Source organism: Ranitomeya imitator, chromosome 4 (assembly GCF_032444005.1).
Source record: "Ranitomeya imitator isolate aRanImi1 chromosome 4, aRanImi1.pri, whole genome shotgun sequence".
NCBI lineage: Eukaryota > Metazoa > Chordata > Amphibia > Anura > Dendrobatidae > Ranitomeya > Ranitomeya imitator.
In genome coordinates this window covers 188094859-188117636 of record NC_091285.1, presented here as the reverse complement: position 1 = coordinate 188117636, position 22778 = coordinate 188094859, and the positions used below count along the sequence as shown (strand labels likewise).

Here is a 22778-nt window from a genome sequence, read left to right as displayed (position 1 = left end):
GAGTATTATCCCTGGAAGCCCTCTGACTAGCTAGCTACGCTAAAATAATTGGCTGACCCTGAGAACAAACCTTTCCCATTTTACAGACAAAGACAATATGATGGACGTATAAGTGCACCTGAGCAGACCTAGAGAGTTGGTGAGCCAAGATGATGGTCAAATGGTATTTATGTTATATAATCCCTAGGCAGATGAGCATAATGAGATGTGTATCTTACACGCCCTTTCCCGATCAGTTTGCAGAGAGAAAAAAAAAAAAAAATATGGGCGAGTGTCTTTAACCCTGGCAGTTAGAATATCCCTATGTCACGTTGCTTCAGTATGTGGGTAATCTTTTGTTGTGTGCAGACAGAGCAGGAAGCCATTGTTGCCACTGTTAGTTTTTGCAAGTATCTGGCAGATCTGAACTGTCGGGTTTCGGCCTCGGAACTTCGGTTCTGCCTTGGTCAAGTGATATTTGTGGGTCACTGTCTCCTTCAGGGTGCCAGGCACCTCACAGAAGAAAGAAAAATAGCAGTCAGCTACAAAAGATGAGACTGAGCTCCAGCGTTTCCTTGGACTATGTATTTATTGTTGTTAGTGGATACCGGACGCATCCTGCATAATGCTACCTCTCTACAATGCCCTGAAAGACTGTTCAAAAATATGGTGATGATTTTGGCAGATTCCACACCGGATACGCTGTTACTATGGAAGACACTGTAGTGCACGGAGCTGCACTCACTCCCTCCCTGTCAGCACAAGAAGCAGAACTTCAGGATCTGTCTACTGCATGTGTTCTGGCCAAAGACAGGCGGGCTAATATACACGGACTCACAGTATGCATTTGGTATTGCTCATGATTTCGGAGCCCTATGAGCCAATCGAGGATTTGTTACTACTGCCGGGACTCAGTGAAGAATGTTGAAGCTGTTAAAGCCCTCATGGACTCAATCAAATTACCTACTCAGGTGGCCATTATCAAAGTTAAGGAGCACGGTACTATGGAAGAGGCGACAGACTGTTGGTAACGCCTGTGCGGATATGCAAGCAAAAGCCGCTGCTCTTCTGCCCGTTGAACAGACCATACCAGCTATGGTGACCACACGCTCTCAGCGTAAACAGTTACAAGAAACACTGACTCTACAGGAACCTGATGATCTATGCCAGACTGAGGTTTTCTGCCGGACCCCGCGAGACCGCTTAATGACGATGCAGAGAATGTCTCCAAAGGAAGAAGTGAAGCAGTGGAAAGCTGATGGACCACGAATGGACAATGGTCGCTGGAAAAAGGACCAACTTGTGTCTCCCGAAGCGGATGTACCCTGCTATTGCCACGTGGGCGCATGGGCCCACACATCGAGGTATCTGTCAGACCTGCAATCCTGGTCAACTTCAACGTGTAACCCCAAAGCACCTTGCTAAGCCCGACTATCCTTTCCAAAGGCTCCAGGTGGACCACATCACGTTGCCTAAGTCTGGAAGGTATGAATATTGTCTGGTGGTTGTCGATATGTTCTCCAGTTGGCCAGAAGTATTCCCCGTTACCAACGTGACTCCAAAGATCACAGCAAAGAAACTGGTGATGGAAGTTATATGCAGATATGGTGTTCCAGAAGTTGTTGAAAGTGACCAAGGCCCGGCCTTTCCTTTTCGTGTATCAGGAGGTTCTGACAATGCTTGGATCCACTGTAGCCCTCCATACTCCGTACCATCCACAATCTAGTGGGAAAGTTAAGAGGCTGAACGGCACACTGAAGGGACAATTGACCAAAATGATGCAGGAGACTACGGCTCCATGGCCAGGGCTCTTATATATTCGTACTACCCCTATTGCAAAATATGGCCTGTCCCCATATGAGATATTGTTTGGTGCTAGGTTCTCAGTTGCAAATTTTCAGTCTCAGTAGTTGGCAGAAGAAACTTACCGTGCTGTTCAATATGATATTCAACTTAGTAAAAATGTTGCTAACACCCATGTTTTAGTTTCTTCTTCCCTTCCAGATTCAGCAGAAACCGATATTGGTCACAATTTGAAGCCTGGTGGTTTCATGGTTGTGAAAAGCTAAGTCAGAAAACACGGACTAGAACCCTTGTATGACGGTCCCTACCAGGTCCTCCTCATTACTCCTATGTCAGTAAAGCTGGAAGGAAGGCCGACATGGATCCACGTATCGCACTGCAAGCTGGTCAAACAGACTAGTAGCAAATAAGGGGACATAATGCTTTAGTTTTTCGTATTTCCATATAATAATATTGGCAACCGCATGGGACAGTCTAAATTCCCCAATATCCTTGAATAATAAGTTTGTACAATATCATGAAAAGATTAGTAGTACAGATGGGTATAGCCAATAAAATTGTCAGTTATACAAATGTGGGATAAATTGGTTAGGGCCACAGATTATCCAGATGATCAAATTTGGGATATATTGGATATACTTAATACTACTGCCTGTGTTATGAATCTGTTGAAGGGTTTAAAGCCCACTGATTGCTCAGATTATGTCCCACTAATTCATGAAGAACCCAAATTAAAGGTCCCAGGGGGGATAACCGTATTAGCTGATAATTATACCTGCTATAATACCCACGACACTACAGGTACACCAGTAGGGGTCTTCGAGACAGGTTTCTGCAAAGAGAACAGTTCCCTAGATACTGACTTGCTAGCTAATCATACACAGTATATGTACGACATTTATTGGTTATGTGGAGATGGTAAGCTCCGTCCTAGGTTGCCTTAATGCCTGGACAGGTCAATGTACCCTTGTTAAATTAGCTATGCAGTTCAAGATTTTACCTTGGGATCCAGAGACACCTGATGAATATACCAGAAAGAGGAGAAGTCTCGATCAGCTCCACATGAGTTATGAAGAAAATCTATTGGTATATGTCGATGGCATTGGAGTGCAAGGGGGGTGCCTGACCAATTTAAAGCCCAGAACCAGATCTATGCTAGCTTTACTTCTTTAATCCACAAGTGCAGATTAATAAAAATGTTGATTGGATCAATTACATATATTACAGTGAACAAAGGTTTGTCAATTTTATCTGTGATGCTTTCCAAGGTATAGTTGAGGAATTGGGCCCTAATACTAGAATGACCCTCCAAAACCGACTCGCCCTTGATGTGATCTTAGCTGAGAAAGGAGGAGTCTGTGGGATGGCAGGAGAGGAGTGTTGCACCTATATCCCTCAGAACTCTGGGGTAAATGAAAAGACCATGATAGCCCTTAAAAAGATAAATGGGTTAGCAGCAGAATTAAAAACTAATGTTGGAGTAGACATATCTTTCTTTTCTGGCTGGTTGGGTGGGCTCAAAGGATTCCTTCAACAAGCTTGTCTAGTACTGATTGCCCTTCTTGTAGTTGGATCGATAATTCTCTGTTGTGTTATTCCCCTGTATAAAAAGGTTATCACTAAGGCAACTCCGACTGGCACCTTACTCACCAGAGTACGATGGCACTGATCCAGAGGAGATCCCCAAGTATGTCCCCCTCAAGAAGATGGACAAAACCACTTACTCTCAGATGTTGCTAAGAGATTTAGTTTAGGGACAGCGGGAGAACTCCATGTGAAACTAGTGAAGGGTTCAGCTGCCTGCAGGCCTCTCACAAGGGGAGAGCTTCTGAGGTGTCTGGATGAAGAAATCCACCTCCCCTTTCCCCATCACATGGACAGTCTCGAAGAATCTTTCTTTTTAGGGAAAAACTTAGTGTTTAGGGGGGATTGTCAAGGTGAAAATATATTTTCTTTATACTCTTTTGTACTTTTATATTCTTATGCTGTGAAACAATAAGTTTTTCCCCTTATGCTTGCTAATGCAAATTTAACTGTATTTAAGATGGCTGCCAGTATACACCTTTGCCCTAGATTTGCTCTGCTGAAGAAGCAAGTTACACATTCCAGAAGGACAAGTATCATTTCTCTTGAAATGATACTTAAAGCGACGTGGAGAAAGGAAGATTCATCAGATGATGTCAGAGCCAACCAGAAAGACTGAATACTAGATACATTGCTTAAACCCTGCCTATCCCCGCCCTCTGCACACCTTCCCCCAATAGATCATATAACGTTGTGTATTAGAAAATAAAGTCAGCTGCTGCGACGTTGCTACACTATGTAGACACACGAGCATGCAATGAGTTTGAACCAGCCTTTGTCTGACTCAATCTTATCCGGTACCAATGCTTTTATTCGGATTTGGAATGACTGGTGAAGGAAGGGTATTGTCGTGACGACCCCGACACCATAATGTCAGTTTTAATTAATAATTATAATTGCAACTAGATGTTTATTTATTAATTTATGTTACTCCCTTATATAGCTCCATGAATATCCACAGCTCTTTCCAGACATAACTCATCAATGAGGCTCACAATCTAAATTACCTAACAGTATGTCCCATGCAAACACCGGGAGAACACACAAACTCCTTGTAGATGTCGTCCTTGGTGAGATCTGAGACTAGTCTATTTGGCCTTTGTCTGGCTAGTATACATAGGTATACTGCAAAATATAAGCAAGGAATATTGCAGTACACTCTACTACTCCATCGCACAGGGTCCAGTAACCAAAATGTGTATGTGCAAGGGAATCTGTCAGCAGGACTTCACCCCCAATCCCCCAAACTAAATGTACATGCCGAAGACAAGTCCAGCAATACCTTTACATGGCCGGTTTGTTTCTTTATTACTAGGTGATCAGCGTTTGAATAAGTTAGTGAGGCTGAAGTGCTTTCCAGTCCACGCCCAGTGTGGACTTGTGCTTGACTGGCAGCTCCTTTGCTTGAAATCAAAAAGCATAGAGGCTGCCAGTCAAGCAGAAGACAGCACATGGCAGGTAATAGAGCTAAAAGAGCTAAATGTACAGGGTGAGCCATTTATATGGACACACCACGGTGGGCCATTTATAAAGTTGTATCCAAAATGGCAGACTTCAAAATGGCCACCATGGTCACCACACATCTGGAAAAGTTTTCCCCCTCCATATACTAATGTGCCACAAGCAGGAAGTTGATATCACCAACCATTCCCATTTTCTTTAGGTGTACCCAAATAAATGGCCCACCCTGTACAAATACATAGTTTTCAGGGTGGGAGGACTGCTGACAGATTTACTTTAACCCCTTCATGACCTGGCCGTTGTTTTGCAATTCTGACCAGTGGTCCCATTACGCGGTAATAACTCAGGAACGCTTCAACGGATCCTAGCGGTTCTGAGCCTGTTTATTCGTGACATATTGGGCTTCATGTTAGTGGTAAACTTAGGTTGATAATTTTTGCATCTAATTGTGGAAAAAATGGAAATTTGGCTAAAATTTAGAAAATTTCGCAATTTTCAAATTTTTAAATTTATATTCTGTTAACCCCTTTACCCTCAAGGGTGGTTTGCACGTTAATGACCGGGCCAATTTTTACAATTCTGACCACTGTCCCTTTATGAGGTTAAAACTCTGGAACGCTTCAACGGATCCCAGTGATTCTGACATTGTTTTCTCGTGACATATTGTACTTCATGATAGTGGTGAAATGCAGACTTTGATGGAATGGTCTGTGGGTGTCACGTTGCGTTTGCAGAGCCCCTGATGTGCCTAAACAGTAAAAACCCCCCACAAGTGACACCATTTTGGAAACTAGACTCCCCAAGGAACTTATCTAGATGTGTGGTGAGCACTTTGAACCCCCAAGTGCTTCACAGAAGTTTATAACACAGAGCCATGAAGATAAAAATATAATAATTTTTCTTTCCTTAACCCCTTTACCCCCAAGGGTGGTTTGCACGTTAATGACCGGGCCAATTTTTACAATTCTGACCACTGTCCCTTTATGAGGTTATAACTCTGGAACGCTTCAACGGATCCCAGTGATTCTAACATTGTTTTCTCGTGACATATTGTACTTCATGACAATGGTAAAAATTCTTTGATAGTACCTGCGTTTATTTGTGAAAAAAAACAGAAACTTGGCAAAAATTATGAAAATTTCGCAATTTTCCAACTTTGAATTTTTATGCAATTAAATCACAGAGATATGTCACACAAAATACTTAATAAGTAGCATTTCCCACATGTACTTTACATCAGCACAATTTTGGAACCAACATTTTTTTTGTTAGGGAGTTACAAGGGTTAAAAGTTGACCAGCAATTTCTCATTTCTACAACACCATTTTTTTTTAGGGACCACATCTCATTTGAAGTCATTTTGAGGGGTCTATATGATAGAAAATACCCAAGTGTGACACCATTCTAAAAACTACACCCCTCAAGGTGCTCAAAACCATATTCAAGAAGTTTATTAACCCTTCTGGTGCTTCACAGGAATTTTTTGAATGTTTAAATAAAAATGAACATTTAACTTTTTTTCACAAAAAATTTAATTCAGCTCCAATTTGTTTTATTTTACCAAGGGTAACAGGAGAAAATGGACCCCAAACATTGTTGTACAATTTGTCCTGAGTATGCCAATACCCCACATGTGGGGGTAAACCACTGTTTGGGCGCATGGCAGAGCTCGGAAGCGAAGGAGCGCCATTTGACTTTTCAATGCAAAATTGACTGGAATTGAGATGGGACGCCATGTTTCGTTTGGAGAACCCCTGATGTGCCTAAACATTGAAACCCCCAAGTGACACCATTTTGGAAAGTAGACCCCTAAGGAACTTATCTAGAGGTGTGGTGAGCACTTTGACCCACCAAGTGCTTCACAGAAGTTTATAATGTAGAACCGTAAAAATAAAAAATCATATTTTTTCACAAAAATGATTTTTTTAGCCCCCAGTTTTGTATTTTCCCGAGGGTAACAGGAGAAATTGGACCCCAAAATTTTTTGCCCAATTTGTCCTGAGTGCGATGATACACCATATGTGGGGGGAACCACTGTTTGGGCACATGGGAGGGCTCGGAAGGGAAGGAGTGCCATTTGAATGCAGACTTAGATGGAATGGTCTGCAGGTGTCACATTGCGTTTGCAAAGCCCCTAATGTACCTAAACAGTAGAAACCCCCCACAAGTGACACCATTTTGGAAAGTAGACCCCCTTAGGAACTTATCTAGATGTGTGCTGAGCGCTTTGACCCACCAAGGGCTTCACAGAAGTTTATAATGGAGAGCCGTAAAAATAAAACAAAAATTTTTTCCCACAAAAATTATTATTTTTTAGCCCCCAGTTTTGTATTTTCCCGAGGGTAACAGGAGAAATTCGACCCCACAATTTGTTGTCCAATTTGTCCTGAGTGCGCTGATACCCCGTATGTTGGGGGGAACCACCGTTTGAGCGCATGGCAGAGCTCGGAAGGGAAGGAGCGCCATTTGGAATGCAGACTTAGATGGAATGGTCTGCAGGCGTCACATTGCGTTTGCAGAACCCCTAATGTACCTAAACAGTAGAAACCCCCCACAAGTGACCCCATATTGGAAACTAGACCCCCCAGGGAACTAATCTAGATGTGTTGTGAGAACTTTGAACCCCCCAAGTGTTTCACTAGTTTATAACGCAGAGCCGTGAAAATAAAAAATCTTTTTTTTCCCACAAAAATATTTTTTAGCCCCCAGTTTTGTATTTACCCAAGGGTAACAGGAGAAATTGGACCCCAAAAGTTGTTGTCCTATTTGTCCTGAGTACGCTGATACCCCATATGTTGGGCACACGGGAGAGCTCGGAAGGGAAGAAGCACTGTTTTACTTTTTCAACGCAGAATTGGCTGGAATTGAGATCGGACGCCATGTCGCGTTTGGAGAGCCCCTGATGTGCCTAAACAGTGGAAATCCCACAATTATAACTGAAACCCTAATCCAAACACACCCCTAACCCTAATCCCAACAGTAACCCTAACCACACCTCTAACCCTGACACACCCCTAACCCTAATCCCAAACCTATTCCCAACTGTAAATGTAATCTAAACCCTAACTGTAACTTTAGCCCCAACCCGAACCCTAACTTTAGCCCCAACCCAAACTGTAGCCCTAACCCTAACCCAAGCCCTAACCCTAATGGGAAAATGGAAATAAATACATTTTTTTAATTTTTCCCTAACTAAGGGGGTGATGAAGGGGGGTTTGATTTACTTTTATAGTGGGTTTTCTAGCGGATTTTTATGATTGGCAGCTGTCACACACTGAAAGACGCTTTTTATTGCAAAAAATATTTTTTGCGTTACCACATTTTGAGAGCTATAATTTTTCCATATTTTGGTCCACAGAGTCATGTGAGGTCTTGTTTTTTGCGGGACGAGTTGTCGTTTTTATTGGTAACATTTTCGGGCACGTGACATTTTTTGATCGCTTTTTATTCCGATTTTTGTGAGGCAGAATGACCAAAAACCAGCTATTCATGAATTTCTATTGGGGGAGGCGTTTATACCGTTCCGCGTTTGGTAAAATTGATAAAGCAGTTTTATTCTTCGGGTCAGTACGATTACAGCGATACCTCATTTATATCATTTTTTTGTGTTTTGGCGCTTTTATACGATAAAAACTATTTTATAGAAAAAATAATTATTTTTGCATCGCTTTATTCTCAGGACTATAACTTTCTTATTTTTTTGCTGATGATGCTGTATGGCGGCTCGTTTTTTGCGGGACAAGATGACGTTTTCAGTGGTACCATGGTTATTTACAGTGGGGCAAAAAAGTATTTAGTCAGTCAGCAATAGTGCAAGTTCCACCACTTAAAACGATGAGAAGCATCTGTAATTTACATCATAGGTAGACCTCAACTATGGGAGACAAACTGAGAAAAAAAAATCCAGAAAATCACATTGTCTGTTTTTTTATCATTTTATTTGCATATTATGGTGGAAAATAAGTATTTGGTCAGAAACAAACAATCAAGATTTCTGGCTCTCACAGACCTGTAACTTCTTCTTTAAGAGTCTCCTCTTTCCTCCACTCATTACCTGTAGTAATGGCACCTGTTTAAACTTGTTATCAGTATAAAAAGACACCTGTGCACACCCTCAAACAGTCTGACTCCAAACTCCACTATGGTGAAGACCAAAGAGCTGTCAAAGGACACCAGAAACAAAATTGTAGCCCTGCACCAGGCTGGGAAGACTGAATCTGCAATAGCCAACCAGCTTGGAGTGAAGAAATCAACAGTGGGAGCAATAATTAGAAAATGGAAGACATACAAGACCACTGATAATCTCCCTCGATCTGGGGCTCGACGCAAAATCCCACCCCGTGGGGTCAGAATAATCACAAGAACGGTGAGCAAAAATCCCAGAACCACGCGGGGGGACCTAGTGAATGAACTGCAGAGAGCTGGGACCAATGTAACAAGGCCTACCATAAGTAACACACTACGCCACCATGGACTCAGATCCTGCAGTGCCAGACGTGTCCCACTGCTTAAGCCAGTACATGTCCGGGCCCGTCTGAAGTTTGCTAGAGAGCATTTGGATGATCCAGAGGAGTTTTGGGAGAATGTCCTATGGTCTGATGAAACCAAACTGGAACTGTTTGGTAGAAACACAACTTGTCGTGTTTGGAGGAAAAAGAATACTGAGTTGCATCCATCAAACACCATACCTACTGTAAAGCATGGTGGTTGAAACATCATGCTTTGGGGCTGTTTCTCTGCAAAGGGGCCAGGACGACTGATCCGGGTACATGAAAGAATGAATGGGGCCATGTATCGTGAGATTTTGAGTGCAAACCTCCTTCCATCAGCAAGGGCATTGAAGATGAAACGTGGCTGGGTCTTTCAACATGACAATGATCCAAAGCACACCGCCAGGGCAACGAAGGAGTGGCTTTGTAAGAAGCATTTCAAGGTCCTGGAGTGGCCTAGCCAGTCTCCAGATCTCAACCCTATAGAAAACCTTTGGAGGGAGTTGAAAGTCCGTGTTGCCAAGCGAAAAGCCAAAAACATCACTGCTCTAGAGGAGATCTGCATGGAGGAATGGGCCAACATACCAACAACAGTGTGTGGCAACCTTGTGAAGACTTACAGAAAACGTTTGACCTCTGTCATTGCCAACAAAGGATATATTACAAAGTATTGAGATGAAATTTTGTTTCTGACCAAATACTTATTTTCCACCATAATATGCAAATAAAATGTTAAAAAAACAGACAATGTGATTTTCTGGATTTTTTTTTCTCAGTTTGTCTCCCATAGTTGAGGTCTACCTATGATGTAAATTACAGACGCCTCTCATCTTTTTAAGTGGTGGAACTTGCACTATTGCTGACTGACTAAATACTTTTTTGCCCCACTGTATATCTGTCTTTTTGATCGCGTGTTATTCCACTTTTTGTTCGGCGGTATGATAATAAAGCGTTGTTTTTTGCCTCTTTTTTTTTTTTTTCTTACGGTGTTTACTGAAGGGATTAACTAGAGGGCCAGTTTTATAGGTCGGGCCGTTACGGACGCGGCGATACTAAATATGTGTACTTTTATTGTTTTTTTTTTTATTATTTAGATAAAGAAATGTATTTATGGGAATAATATTTATTTTATTCATTATTTTGGAATATTTTTTTTTATTTTATTTTTTTTACACATTTGAAATTTTTTTTTTTTTACTTTTTTATTTTGTCCCAGGGGGGACATCACAGATCGGTGATCTGACAGCTTGCACAGCACTCTGTCAGATCACCGATCTGACTTGCAGCACTGCAGGCTTCATAGTGCCTGCTCTGAGCAGGCTCTGTGAAGCCACCTCCCTCCCTGCAGGACCCGGATCCGCGGCCATCTTGGATCCGGGCCTGGAGCAGGGAGGGAGGGAGGCAAGACCCTCGCAGCAACGCGATCACATCGCGTTGCTGCGGGGGCTCAGGGAGCCCCCTCCCTGCGCGATGCTTCCCTGCAGCGCCGGCATATCGCGATCATCTTTGATCGCGGTGTGCCAGGGGTTAATGTGCCGGGGGCGGTCCGTGACCGCTCCTGGCACATAGTGCCGGATGTCAGCTGCGATAGGCAGCTGACACCCGGCCGCGATCGGCGGCGCTCCCCCCGTGAGCGCCGCCGATCGCGCTGGACGTACTATCCCGTCCATGGTCATAGGGGCCCACCCCACATGGACGGGATAGTACGTCCGATGTCAGAAAGGGGTTAAAAATTATGTTTGAGCAAGCAATGTTTTATTTTCACAAGGGTAACAGGAGAAATTGGACGCCGATAATTGTTGCCCAGTTTGTCCTGAGTATGTTGGTACCCAATATGTGGGGGTAAACTACTGTTTGGGCGCACGTCGGGGCTCGGAAGGGAGGGAGCACCATTTTACTTTTTGAATGCAAGATTGACTGGAATCAATGGTGGCGCCATGTTGCGTTTGGAGACCCCTTTTGTGCCTAAACAGTGGAAACCCCTCAATTCTAACTCCAACACTAACCCCAACACACCCCTAACCCTAATCCCAACCCTAACCCAAACACACCCCTAACCACAACCCTAACCCAAACACACCCCTAACCACAACCCTAACCCCAACGCTAACCCTAACCCCAACCCTAACCCCAACACACCCCTAACCCAAACCACAAGCCTAATCTTAACCCTATTTCCAGCCCTAGCCCTAATTCCAACCCTAAGGCTATGTGCCCACGTTGCGGATTCGTGTGAGATTTTTCCGCCCTATTTTTTAAAAATCTGCAGGTAAAAGGCACTGCATTTTACCTGCGGATTTACCGCGGATTTCCGGTGTTTTTTGTGCGGATTTCACCTGCGGATTCCTATTGAGGAACAGGTGTAAAACGCTGTGGAATCCGCACAAAGAATTGAAATGCTGCGGAAAATACAACGCAGCGTTTCCGCGCGTTTTTTTCCGCACCATGGGCATGGCGGATTTGGTTTTCTATAGGTTTACATGGTACTGTTAACCTGATGGAAAACTGCTACGAATCCGCAGCAGCCAATCCGCTGCGGATCCGCACCGTGTGCACATAGCCTAATTCTAACCCTAGTTCTAACCCTAATTCTAACCCTAACCCTAGTGGAAAAATAAAAGTAAATATATTTTCTTTTTTATTATTGTCCCTACCTATGGGGTGATAAAGGGGGGGTTCATTTACTATTTTTTTTTATTTTGATCACGATAGGTTTTATCACAGTGATCAAACTGTACCTGGAATGAATCTTCTGGCCAGCAGATACGGGGGGCGCACTGCGCATGCGCCCGCCATTTTGGAAGATGGCGGTGCCCATGGAGAAGACGGACGGACACCGGGAGGCTCGGTAAGTATGAGGGGGTGGGATCGGAGCACGGGGGGAGCGGACAGGAGGACGGAGGGGAGCACAGTACAGGACAGGAGGGAGGACTGGGGAGGAGATCGGTGGCGGGGCAGATCAGGGTTTCCAGCCATGGCTGGATTGTAATGTTTCATCACTTTTCATAGGTGAAATATTACAAATTGATCTGATTGGCTGTTGAAAGTGAAACAGCCAATCAGAGCGATCGTAGCCACGGGTGGGGCGAAGCTGCACGCTCGGTCCCAAGTGCAGGCAGCTGCCGGGAATTGAAAAAAGAAATGTCGTGGGCTTCCGCGCAATTTTCTGCGCCAGAGAGGGAAAGCCAGCAACTAAGGACCGATGTTTATAGCCTGGGAAGGGGGTACTACCCATGGATCTTCCCAGGCTATGAATATCAGCTCACAGCTGTATATTTAGCCTTTACTGGCTATTAAAATATGGGGGACACCCCCTCCCCTAAAAAAAAAAAAAAAAACAATGTGGGGTCCCCCTATAATTAATAGGCAGAAAAGGCTATGCAGACAGCTGCAGGCTGATATTCATAGCCTAGGAAGGAACCATGGATATTGCCCCCTCCCCCACACACACACACCAGCTCGCAGCTGCCCCAGAAAGATGCGCCGCCAATTCCGGCACTTAGCCTCTCTCTTCCCACTGCCCTGTAGCGGTGGCATATGGGGTTATAGGGGGTTGATGTCACCTTTGAATTGTAAGGTGACATCAAGCCGGCTTAGTAATAGAGAGGCGTCAATAAGGCACAAATCCATTACTAATCCTTTAGTTGTTAATGGGTTAATTAAAAAGACAGGTAGAAATATTTTAATAAAATAAAACACCAAACAGTCTTGCCATTTTTATTTTTCTGCCAATCCATGCGACGCCCTCGATCGCCTGCAAAAAAGAAAAAATAGTAAACCAACACAAATACTCCCTGGTCTGACGCAGTAATAAAGAGTGTCCCACGATGATCTCCCCAATAAAGCTGTCACATCGGGAGGTGTGACCACTCTATACGCCTCCTGTGACACACTGACAGGAGACAATGGCTCCTGCAGTATTATCACTGAGGGTTTAATAACCTCTCACTTTATGGCACTGCAGGCTCTCCATGCATGCGTTGTGACGGTCACACAGTCGTGATACGTGCAGCTGCGGCGCCGAACTGCTGATTATCGGGAGTGCTCCAGGTATCCGGGTCACCGACGCAGCTATTCGATAAGTGCTACAGCTATTCGGATAAGCTCTTATCCGAAGCTATTCAATCAACCGCATCACCCCTACTCTAAAACTCTCTACCACAACATATCAGACTCTCGCCTACCACCGAAACCTTCAAAAAGAACCTGAAGACCTACCTCTTCCGGCAAGCCTACAACCTGCAGTAACCATCGATCGACCAAACCACTGCACGACCAGCTCTATCCTCACCTACTGTATCCTCAACCATCCCTTGTAGATTGTGAGCCCTCGCAGGCAGGGTCCTCTCTCCTCCTGTACCAGCTGTGACTTGTATTGTTCAAGATTATTGTACTTGTTTTTATTATATATACCCCTCCTCACATGTAAAGCACCATGGAATAAATGGCGCTATAATAATAATAATAATCAACCCTAAGGCTACTTTCACACTAGCGTCGGTACGGGACCGTCGCCATGCGTTGGCCCGACGTACCGACGCAAACTGCGAACAAAAAGAACAACGGGGGCAGCGGATGCAGCTTTACAACGCATCCGCTGCCCCATTGTAAGGTCCGGGGAGGAGGGGGCGGAGTTCCGGCCACGCATGCGCGGTCGGAAATGGCTGACTCGACACACAAAAAAAGTTACATGTAACTTTTTTTTGTGCCGACGGTCCGCCACAACACGACGGATGCGACGTGTGGCAATACGTCGTAATGCGTCACTAATGCAAGTCTATGGAGAAAAAACGCATCCTGCGGGCACATTTGCAGGATGTGTTTTTTTCTCGAAAACGACGCATTGTGACGTACAGCAAACAACGCTAGTGTGAAAGTAGCCCAATAGTTACCTATTTGCAGGCCATTCATACCATGTTCAATAAAAATACAAAGGTCCCTTCAAGACAGTAAACACAAGATATACTGAATCTTAAACCTACAGATCAATCTGCTCAGCTTCTCCTGCTCTATAACATGCTGCTTGTAGGTTGCCATTGTTATTAAGCCCACATGTTTCCTTTCTATGCTTAAAGTCCTACTCTCTAATTGTAATCCTTTCCTACGACTGTACTACAGAGATAGCTGACAATCAGGGATTAGGCCAGCCCCAATTAACTTGTATGATTAAAATGAGTAAAGGTTAATTGACGTAAAATACAAGTTAAACTAAATCTTCCCCAGAACACTAACGATAAGGATTAGATTTCCAAAATAAGAAATGTAAAGATGCAAAAAAGGATTCCTTCTCAAGATCCTGGTTTTGAATGATAAAAAAGGGTCAAATATTTAATCAAAATTGCACAAGGGCAATCTGCTGTTGCACGAAGGATGGGAACCAGAAGATAAAGTACCATCACCCCTCACTAAAAATGTAATTAACAATGAGATGATTACAACAGAGTAAAATACAAGATCTAGACCTCCTACCTTTGAGTTATGTTTAGCATTTGGAGATGAAGAGCAATGGTCATTCTCCAGGACCGCCTGCATCGGACTCTGAAACGTCTTCTGCCTCTTGCTTGACATAGGCTGCACGTCTTGACTGTCAGAATTATCATTTTGCTCTGGCTCAGCTTCTTCAAGCTTTTGTGTGTCATCTTCAGCTATACTGTCTTGAGTTTCTTCTTGGCTAATGTTGCTTTGAGGGTCCTCTTTAGAATTCTCTTGACTTGAGGCTACAAGATGGATTGGTGGCCCATAATCCATCTTATGCAGAAGCTGTCTCTGAGCATTTTTCAAGCTTTTCTGATACACCTCAAGTTGGCAGAGTATGACTTTAGTGTACTCACTAGGATCCACACCCTTCGGACAGAAAGGAACACCCCAGTAATAGTGAACCGTGCCCCCACTTTGATTACATTTGTCTGACCTACAGTCAAAGTCTTCAGTGCTACCTATAGACACATTATCCTCACAGGCTCGCTCTTTGGTTAAAGGCGAGCTCACAGAGTCTTTATTCGGAAATCCTTGGGAAGATGAGGTAGGTAACACAGGAGAGGAGTCCATCTGCAAACTCTCTGAACAGTGTGTGTGCTGGACATCTAGATCATCCACTTGCCGGTCTGCACTTTGGCTTCTTTCCTGAAATAATCTACAGGGAATCTGTCTGTGTGAATATGGGAACTTTTGGGGAAAAACAGGACTTAAAGTAACTTCTCTAGAACTTGACAGTTTTACAAAGTCATTACCGGTACATGAAGAAGGCGGACTCTGTAGACATCTTTCTAGGCATGAAACTGGATCTTTGCCGTTAGGAGACAAAATGACACTAGGATTTTCCACGATATCTTGACTTAGACGTTGCAGAAGCACACTTAGGCTTTTCTCCTTGCCAGCAGATGGAGGCTTATTTAGAAAAACGGGGCTCAAAGCAGTGTCTTTACCAGGGGACATTTTTAGAAAGTCACTAGTACATGGAGACAGGGGAACTTGTAGCCGGGACTCTATGCATGACACAGGGTCCTTGCAGTTTGGAGACAACACAACACAGGGGCTGTCCACAATATCTTGACTTAAACGTTGTAAAAGCACAACTGGACTTTTCGCCAAGCCTTCATCGGAATGTCTAGACACCTGAGATAAATGTGGTTCTTCTTTACTTGAAGAAGAAGTTTCACTGGCGGCACTAATGGGAAAATCGGGAACTTGGCAGCTCTGGAAACAAAACAAAACATTTTCTATCACTATATGCTAGCTGAAACAGGTTAAAGGGGTTTTCTACTTTTGTCAATAAGCGTCTATTCACTGTAAAGAACAGATACAAGGCTTCTAAAATGTTGCTTTGTGTTTAATATCCTCACCACCTTTAACATTAATGCTTGCGATCAGTGGATCACTAAATTATAATCTAGTATTGACAATCCTCTGTAAATAAATACACATCAGCAGTACAAATCTCTCCCTTGTCATGATAGTTTGTTATATATTTATCTACATTGATAAATTGTGTCAGCCTGAAGTCCAGATGTTACACCGGAAACAATTCCTGCCACCTTTCACTAGTGAGCAGGTGCAGTTTATCGGTCATAGAATTGGGGCAGATGTACAGATCAGAGTGGGCCCAACTCTCAGATTGCTCAAAACAAACTGGTAGAGATGATGTGTGTCAGATCTATTATGGGTTTCCATTGATTATGAGGCTTTTTATGCCTCACTAGATAGTTTGCAGAAGTGTCCAGAAAAGAAGAAGGTGTGGCCAAGTAGAGCCCTCAAATGCACCAAATGTATTATGACATATGCTATTCGTATGAAGAGGAAAGGGTCAACCAAAAAGACAAAATTGTGCCACAAATATGTTGTAAAATATTGGGGTAGAGTAAGTTAACCAAGAGTGAATAATGGGAAGAAAAGTGCTAAACACTTCCAGCAGGTGAGCCAAATCGATCTCACAGCATGTGGTACATCTTCTGCCTTCCAGGTCTAGTTTTAGGTTCAATCTGTTTTATTCAACATTTTATGAACAAGAAATAATTATATGAAAAATGATAACTTATAGAATCATAGAAAATATCTACTATTCAAAATGAGAATACCACTTTTAACTTTTAAGTCAAGCTTACCATGGTAGACAATAACAGTAACAATATGGCGAACGCCAACAAGGTATTCAAGAACATATCCTCTATATTATGTAGAAGAAAGACATAGGATAAGAAGAATAGGGAAAGAAAGACAGGGAAAAAAAAGAATAAAACAAAAAGGGGGAACAAGAAGGGGTCCTTAAAATCATGTCTATTAATGTGCAAATTCCTATGTAACTGTAAAAGTCAGCGGAACAAATTATGGAAATCAGGGGAGTCCTGAAATAAAATCCATCCACTCCAAACCCTTCTGAAGGTAACGTTTGTTCCACTGCAGTTGCAGACAGCTCCTCCATTCTACACAGATTGACCATTTCCTTATACCAGTCTAATATGTCAGGTGGGTTTGTAAGTTTCCAAAACCGCGGGATTACCTTTCGTGCTACTGTTAGACAAAACTGTAGAATATCTCGTTTCTGAGTCCCTAAGGCGGAGGTAAAATTGAAAGAAGAGCTATTTGAGGGGGCCTTACTACACTGTTTACCGAGATATGTTGATAACTGTCAAAGACCTTCTCCCAGAATGGCTTGGTCTTAGAGCACTCCCACCAAATGTGAATCATAGAGCCCACCCCAGGTCTAGTTTTAACCCCTAGTGACCTAAACGGGAAGGCTCAGGGCAGGGTAAAACATGTGATCACTGAGCATCAATTTTGCCTGCTTATGGCAATTTTTCTGGTAGTGGCACTAGGATTTAATGAAACAAAAGTCATCAATTACATTAGGATATGAAGGGGGGGGGTTTAGACCATTTTACTCCCCTTGCCTAACCGATGCTGTACTGGCACTAAAATTCAACATCAAGTTGATATAAACTCTGCTTTACTAACTTCTTATCAGCCTTGTTGTGAACAATCGCCTAAAGGTGTGTCGCTGTTGCAGAAATCATGGTCATGAGACCCCACTGATCTCGCAAAAAAGCACATCAGACAGAATTGCTGAGCTCCTGCATAACCGAGTGCACACAGTAGTGTACAAACACAATAAGAAATCTACGAGTCTGTACACTGGTTTGTGCACGCAGCCATGTAGGAGCTGAAAGAATCTGCTTCTTCCAGGAAGGCAGCCAGGCAGGATTTTAACGCCATCTACCCGTAGACTAACCCTGTATCTGTAGGGAAAAAGCACTTCTGGACAAGGCGGCTTCCTTTTAACAACAGGTCTACAAGTATATATCTTAAAACATCATCATTCTATAATAAAAAGTGAACAGATAAAAAAAAGGAAACATTTCCAAAACAGTAACTGCATGTGTAACTTATGCACCGTATTCTTACATGGAGACTTTCTTGAATCGCTTTTTTTATTAGTTCGTCCTCTTCTTCCTGGGTGTACTCGTCTTGCTTTGTTTGCTCCTGCTGACTCATCTCTACTGCCAGAGCCAGCTGTTCTTCCTCAGTCATTTCTAAAATGGAAGATATATAGCCTAACATCACATCAAAAGTCAAAACGGTAAAACTTCAGGGAGAGAAAAAAAATAAAGAAAATGAAAGTCTGGTCAAGAACACCCTTGACCGTTCCAGACCCTCCTGATTTATTCCATGATGATCAGGCAACGATCTCTTAAAGGGTTTGTATAATCAGAAATTATCTATTGTTTATTTAAACCAGGTTTGTGTATTACACTTTTTTTTTTATATTTTTGGCAATTTTTTCTTTCACATCATGATCTGAATTAAAAAAAGAAAATGAGAAATGTTGTAATTTTTTCATTGGTTATTTTACACTCCAACTTTCTATCCTCTGATGAATAGTTTTAAGAAGTCTCATTATCATCAAAGGCAGGCTGACCACTATACACATCTGACATCACAGAATCCACCATTCACAAAAGGCGATGGTGGCACAGCTGACTATCACTATAACCTGTACACACTCATCACATGCTTGAATACAAAAGACAGGGTCCTGGGAAAGGCTACTTTCACACTAGCGTCGGACTCGGCCCGTCGCAGTGCGTCGGGCCGAGGTTCCGACGCTAGCAGTGAAACGGAGGCACAACGGAGGCAGCGGATGCATTTTCCTGGTGTAGGGAGGTGAGGGCGGAAATCCGGCCGCGCATGCGCGGTAGGAAAAAGCGGTCTGTCGGCAGCAAAAAATGTTACATGTAACGTTTTTTGCTCCTGGCGGTCCGCCACAACACGGCGCAACCATCGCACGACGGTTGCAACGTATGTCAATGCGTCGCAATGCGTCGCTAATGTTAATCTATGGGGCAAAAACGCATCCTGCAAACAACTTTGCAGGATGCATTTTTGCCCCTAAACGACGCATTGCGACGTATTGCAAAAAACACCAGTGTGAAAGTAGCCTTAGTCAATTGCTCCTCAAGTATGGAAAGAAAAGGAAATAGGAGTCTCGAAAAACAGCAGCAGCCAGTGTGTGATATGCCTTTGGTGATAAAACACTGATTGACATTCTACCCAACACTTATTTGCCATCATTGAAACCTTACGTGCAATTTTTCTTTTGACTGGCAAAGGTTTTCGGGTTAGAGGAGGCTTGCGTCTCTTTTTCGGTTTCATACTTTCTTGCAGTTCCTTAAGAAAAAAAAAAGATTTAAAAAAACATCTTTTCAATAGAATAAAAGCCTACAAAAAGTGAAGAAAGCTATTATTTACGAAGAATTGTAGCGGTCATAAAGAATAGTACATGTCTGAGGTAAAATACATTGCAGGAAAATAATATTTAAATATGTCACTAGGTTTCCATGGCAACCATATAGCTTGCAAAGTTCTAAAAGCAAACAAGCAACTAAGTCAGAAAAGTAGTGTATGCCGAACTGAAAAGCCATTACACAGCCAGCCTGAATAATGACTGCCGATTACAATATGGAAAGCATTTATGTTGTTGGGCGCCTTTCATTATATGCTGCCATTGCCTCAAAACCTAAAGGGTAACTGTATTACCAATAATATGCTCTAAATTCATTCTATCTACTCATTTATCTCTGCAATGGTATCAGGGTTATCTAAGGGAAAGGGGAAAAAAAAAACACTACCCTCCATCATGACACACACCTATATATATTATCATGATGGTGGTAAACAAACCCATGACGACTTGCTGGTCAAGCAATCTACTATATAAAGGTGTGTGTGTGTGTGTGTGTGTGTGTGTGTGTGTGTGTGTGTGTGTGTGTGTGTGTGTGTGTGTGTGTGTGTGTGTGTGTGTGTGTGTGTGTGTGTGTGTGTGTGTGTGTGTGTGTGTGTGTGTCCGGGATTGGCATCTGCACCGTCGCAGCTACAGAAACAGAATTTTGCACAGTCACACGTCTGGACCCCGAGAGCGTCATAGGCTATATTGTGAGGCGAAATTTTAACCCCGCGCGTTCCAATTCACCAAACAATTTTGCTCCTATCTACATAATGGGGAAAAAAGTGAAAGGAAAAGTGTTGGAGGCGTCGCAGCTACAGAAACAAAATTTTGCACAGTCACACGTCGGGACCCTGAGAGCGTCATAGGCTACGTTGTGAGGTGAAATTTTAACCCCGCGCGTTCCAATTCACCAAACAATTTTGCCCCCATCTACATAATGGGGAAAAAGTGAAAGGAAAAGTGTTGCAGGCGTCGCAGTTACAGCCACAAAATTTTGCACAGTCACACGTCTGGACCCCGAGAGCGTCATAGGCTATGTTGTGAGGTGAAATTTTAACCCCGCGCTTTCCAATTCACCAAACAATTTTGCCCCCATCTACATAATGGGGAAAAAAGTGAAAGGAAAGGTGTTGGAGGCGTCGCAGCTACAGCCACAAAATTTTGCACAGTCACACGTCTGGACCCCGAGAGCGTCATAGGCTATGTTGTGAGGTGAAATTTTAACCCCGCGCTTTCCAATTCACCAAACAATTTTGCCCTTATCTACATAATGGGAAAAAATGAAAGGAAAAGTGTTGGAGGCAAATTGACAGCTGCCAGATGTGAACAAGGGGGACTTAAAGAATGAGAGCGATGGCGCCAAAGAGTATATACCGTACAGTTGCTAAGGTGGGGCCCCGACATGGGATACTCACCACACACGGGGATATGAACACACACACAAAATGCGCCACACACTACCACGTGCTTGAACACATATTACCCTCAGCACACATTTCACCACAAATACACCAACCTCGCCACATAAAAGTCAAAACACAAAAGTCGCCGCTCAAAACTCGTCACGCGCAGAACTCGCCACATGCAAAAACTAGGCTCTTGCAAAACTCGCCACAAGTGCAAAACTCACCTCATGGAAAACTAGCCACACGCAAAACTTGCACACGCGGAAATAATGCCACATGCACAAAAGTTGCAACACATGCAAAAGTTGCCTCATACAAAACTTGCACATACTCAAAAGGCACCACACATAAAACTCGCCACGCGCAAAACTCGCCATGCGCAAAACTTGCTGCACACAACTTGCTACACTAACCTGTCACATGCAACTCGACACAAAAAGTTGCTGCACGCATGTCGCCACGCAAAACTCATCTCACAAAAGTCGCTACATGCATGTCGCCACACGCAACTCAACACACACAACTTGACAAACGAAACTCACCCTAAAACACACACAAGTCTGGTATTATCTTTCAAAAATAAAAATCTGATTAATAAGCAGACAAACTACAACAAATGTACCATATAGGAAATACGGCAGCTGTCAGTCACATGACCTGTCTATTATGTGTATGTGTGAGCTAATATATACTGCCAGGGGGAGGGCTTCCTGTTGGCTGGGGATTTATCAGGCTGCCAATTTAGCTTACAAATACTGAGGTAAAAATACTGAGCAAATAACGTGTGAACGAGGTCTAATACAGGAGGAGATGACACACAGGTATATACTATATACAGGAGAGATGACACACAGGTATATACTATATAGAGGAGGAGATGACATACAGGTACATATATATACAGGAGGAGATGACATACAGGTATATACTATATACAGGAGGAGATGACACACAGGTATATACTATATACAGGAGCAGATGACCTACAGGTATATACTATATAGAGGAGGAGATGACACACAGATATATACTATATACAGGGGAGATGACACAGGTATATACAGGAGGAGATGACATACAGGTATATACTATATACAGAAGGAGATGACATTCAGGTATATACTATATATAGGGGAGATGACACAGCAGGTATATACTATATACAGGGGAGATTACATACAGGTATATACTATATACAGGAGATGACCTACAGATGTATACTATATATAAGGGAGATGACAAACATGTATATACTGAGGTGATGAGGTGAAAATGAGAGGTGTGAGGTGAAAATGAAAAGGTGTGAGTGCAAAATGAGAGGAGTGAGGAAAAATAGTGGAGTGATCAGAAAATGACAGATGTGAGGTTGAAATGACAAGTGTTAGGGGGGAATGAGAGGAGTGAGGGAGAAAATGAGAGGTGTGAGGGAGAAAATGAGAGATGTGAGGGGGAAAATGAAAGATGTGATTGGGAAAATGAGAGGCGTGATGGGAAAATAAGAGAAGTGAGGTGCTATAACTAACCACAGATATTTACTATGCCCAGGCAACGCCGGGCTCTTCAGCTACTCTGTAATAAATTTGAAAGAATTTTCTATGAGGTTTTTTACTACACCTGTATATCTGCCCACTGCAGCCAATAACTGGCCTCAGCGGTCTCTTATCTGACGTGCGGGCATCACTGCAGATGTACAGTGCCTGCTGTAGTTTTGCCATTGGAATGACAAGAAATACATTTTTCTTAAGTCCTGAACTATTCCTTTAAAGGGAATCTGTCAGCTGGCTTTTACTTACCCATCTGAGAGAAACATGATGTAGGGGCAGAGATCCTGATTCT

At 43.1% G+C, this 22778-nt stretch overlaps 1 protein-coding gene across 4 annotated transcripts in view; it reads right to left on the bottom strand.

The window, feature by feature from the left end:
• Positions 1-22778, bottom strand: part of UIMC1 (ubiquitin interaction motif containing 1) — a 219413-nt gene that overhangs the window by 158435 nt on the left and 38200 nt on the right. For all 4 annotated transcript variants that reach the window (XR_011320708.1, XM_069764179.1, XM_069764180.1 and 1 more), the window contains exons 3-5: positions 19394-19478; positions 18216-18343; positions 14787-16013 (exon numbers count right to left, since the gene is read on the bottom strand). Coding sequence is in view for 3 of the 4 variants with exons in the window: in XM_069764179.1 (XP_069620280.1) it covers positions 14787-16013; positions 18216-18343; positions 19394-19478 (1440 nt within the window). In the remaining variant the exon portion in view is untranslated. The remainder of the gene's footprint in view (positions 1-14786; positions 16014-18215; positions 18344-19393; positions 19479-22778) is intronic.